A 2678-nucleotide genomic window follows, 5' to 3' on the forward strand; every position below is an offset into this window, starting at 1 on the left:
TGACAGCAACTTTCATTCCAGACAATGTCCAGCAACACTGCAGATGAAGAAGTTTTGGCCCTTCACAAGTTTGATTTGATCCTTTCCTGTCTTGTAAACTTTGGAACCTCTTGGTGTTGTGCATGTATTGTAACCCACTTTGTTCACAGCTACCAAGTTGTGTGCAGCTGGGCTATAGTTGAACACTGAAAAGTCAAGTAAAGACAACCTTCTTGGTCAATATATATCACAAAGTCTGTCATATAACAAAGAAAAGACAAATGATAAAGTTTTTTTTTTTGGCTAAAACAAGATAAAGTTATTACTAATCTTTGAGTAACTGATACGGACAACAATGTAATAAATAATTTTTTTAATTATTTTTAAAAAATTATAAAATATTTCAGTGTGTTATATCAGTTTAAATTTTATATTCTCAAAAAAAAAAAAAGTTTAGAAGTTTTATATAATAAATTTATAATATTTTTAACATTGTTTTTATTATTTTTTTTATAATGCTTTTAAAAATTTGTACCTATCCTACCAACACTCTAAAGATAGAAATAAAACAGGAAGTTATATCTTACCAACCCACTACAAGCTTTGGTGATTATTGTCTAGAAAGCACCGATGCGGCTCCAAGGTCGTCGCACCAGAGTCTGGCGCGGCCCGACGCGGCGTCCGGTGTCCGACTTGTCGACTCTCCCCCCCCCCCTTTTTTTTTTTGGATTCGTGCCGACTCAGCCAGATTTGAGTCGATTCGCGCCGACTCGACCAGATTCGAGTCAATTCGGCCAAAACGGGCTGATTCCGACGGAAACGGAATTCGATACGGCCAATACGGCCACCGAAACATGCCGAGAAGGCCAATTCCGCTGAAACGGCCACCAAAACAGGCCGATACGGCTGATTCCGACCGAAACAGCCGCGAAATAGGACGAAATAGGCAGTGGCTGCCATTCTTCTGCTTCATGTGGCCTTGTGAGAGGAAAAAAAAAAAAGAAAGAGAGAGAAGGAAGAAGAAGATGAGAAGACACCAAAAAAAAAAAAAAAAAGATGAAAGAAGAATAAATGTACATATCAAAAGAATATAAATTAAGGGGTGGAAAAGTCAAATATTTAATGTGGGTGGGCTTGGGAATTGAAAAATGAGTAAAAGAACCTTTTTGAAACGTGTTTTTTGTTTACAATTACCAAAATATTGATTTTATAAAAAACAAATCATAAAATAATTATTTTTTAATAATAAATTCTACCATTTATTTGATTTTTTTATATAAAAATATAAATTCACTATAAAAAAAATATTTTTAATAATTTTTTAATCGCTGAGTCCCGCCGCACCCGCATCCACTTTTTCAAAAATTACCAAGTTCCGTACCCACACCCGCACTCGAGTCCCGAAACACACCCGTACTTCTTAGCTGCAATATCAACAAAAAATATCTCTCTTTTCAGTAAAATTAATACTTTGTCGTCAAAATATATTGTTAGTCCAAAATCCCTAAATTTTTGCTCGTGAGAGATCTTAGTCCCTAAATTTTAAAGTGATCATTTAAATCCTAACAAACTTTAAGTGATTACTTTAGTTTATAAGGAGTGATGATGTGTCGATTTTTAGTTGGCTATGTCATCTATGGGACTAAGTGATCAGTTTAAAACTTCAGGGACTGAATTGGTCTAAACTTTAGGACCAGTGAGTATTATTAAGCCATTATTTATATTGACATATCACTAAATTCATTACTAAAGAAGAAGACAAGAAAATCACATACAAAATATTTCAATCTAATGAATCTCCTAATGTGGATTCATTTGCTTAAAGCTCATCAAAATCCTTGATAGTAATGATGGTTCAGGCTTGGCATATAAAGCTTGGTCTAGTTAGGGTTCAATTTTTCAATAGTGCCCATTCTTAATCAATAGATTGTGAATTAAGAAATTTGTGCTAATGCATGGTTGCACATTGCACGTTGGCCTCAACGTAAGAACTATGCTCAGCTTATGGTGCTCAGAAGTTTACTGTTGGCTCTGTTCTTAGATTTTACTTTCTTTCTTTTTTTAGTTAAATTAGCTTACTTGCGTACAGTTTTTTGAAGTCTTACTTTTTCTAGGCATAAGGGTGCTTTTACCCACTTCAACAATCAGCCAAATTAGAAATGAGCCAAATTAGCGGTGTTCAGTTCTATTATGTCAAACTACCTTTTTTTCTGGATAGCGTTTAGAATGAATTGGATTGCAATTGAAAAAGAGGAAAAGTAAAATGATAAGAGTTTAAATAGCAAACAGGAATAGGCAAAATAAATTAAATGCCCACGAATATACGCTACCATACAATAATACAGGAAAGTTCACTCTTCCATACTCTTATTTCTTAAAAGACGGCGTACCAAGTTTTTACGAAGGTGAGATAAGTAGGATGACAGCTCCGACCGTTGACAGAACAGCCCATGGAGTGTTGAAATATTTGCCCACAAGCACAGCACGCCATTTAGGCCACCTGCGATTGCAATATTCATTCCACTTCCTTGCAAAGGCTCTGGAAATAGGCTTTAGTGACACCGTGTATTGTAGTACAGCTTGTTGAAGAATGGGACCGCATCCTCTGGATTCAACCAATTCTTAATGATCTCATTCTCAGAGAGTATGTCCACGTCCTCGACAGTGTTAATGAGTGTTGTCTAGAAGCAAAGCGCGTA

The 2678-nt window shown here is 35.6% G+C and overlaps 1 protein-coding gene across 1 annotated transcript in view; it reads right to left on the reverse strand.

Annotated features, from left to right (window-relative positions):
- Positions 1-2299: 2299 nt before the first annotated feature.
- LOC112009672 (UPF0481 protein At3g47200) overlaps positions 2300-2678 on the reverse strand; it is an 11469-nt gene continuing 11090 nt past the window's right edge. Inside the window, 3 exon segments of the mRNA XM_065772593.1 lie at positions 2300-2499; positions 2501-2539; positions 2541-2636. Coding sequence (XP_065628665.1) covers positions 2377-2499; positions 2501-2539; positions 2541-2636 — 258 coding nt within the window. The 3' untranslated portion in view covers positions 2300-2376.

Source organism: Quercus suber, unplaced genomic scaffold (genome assembly GCF_002906115.3).
Source record: "Quercus suber isolate HL8 unplaced genomic scaffold, Cork oak 2.0 scaffold_61, whole genome shotgun sequence".
In the NCBI taxonomy this organism is placed as follows: Eukaryota; Viridiplantae; Streptophyta; class Magnoliopsida; order Fagales; family Fagaceae; genus Quercus; species Quercus suber.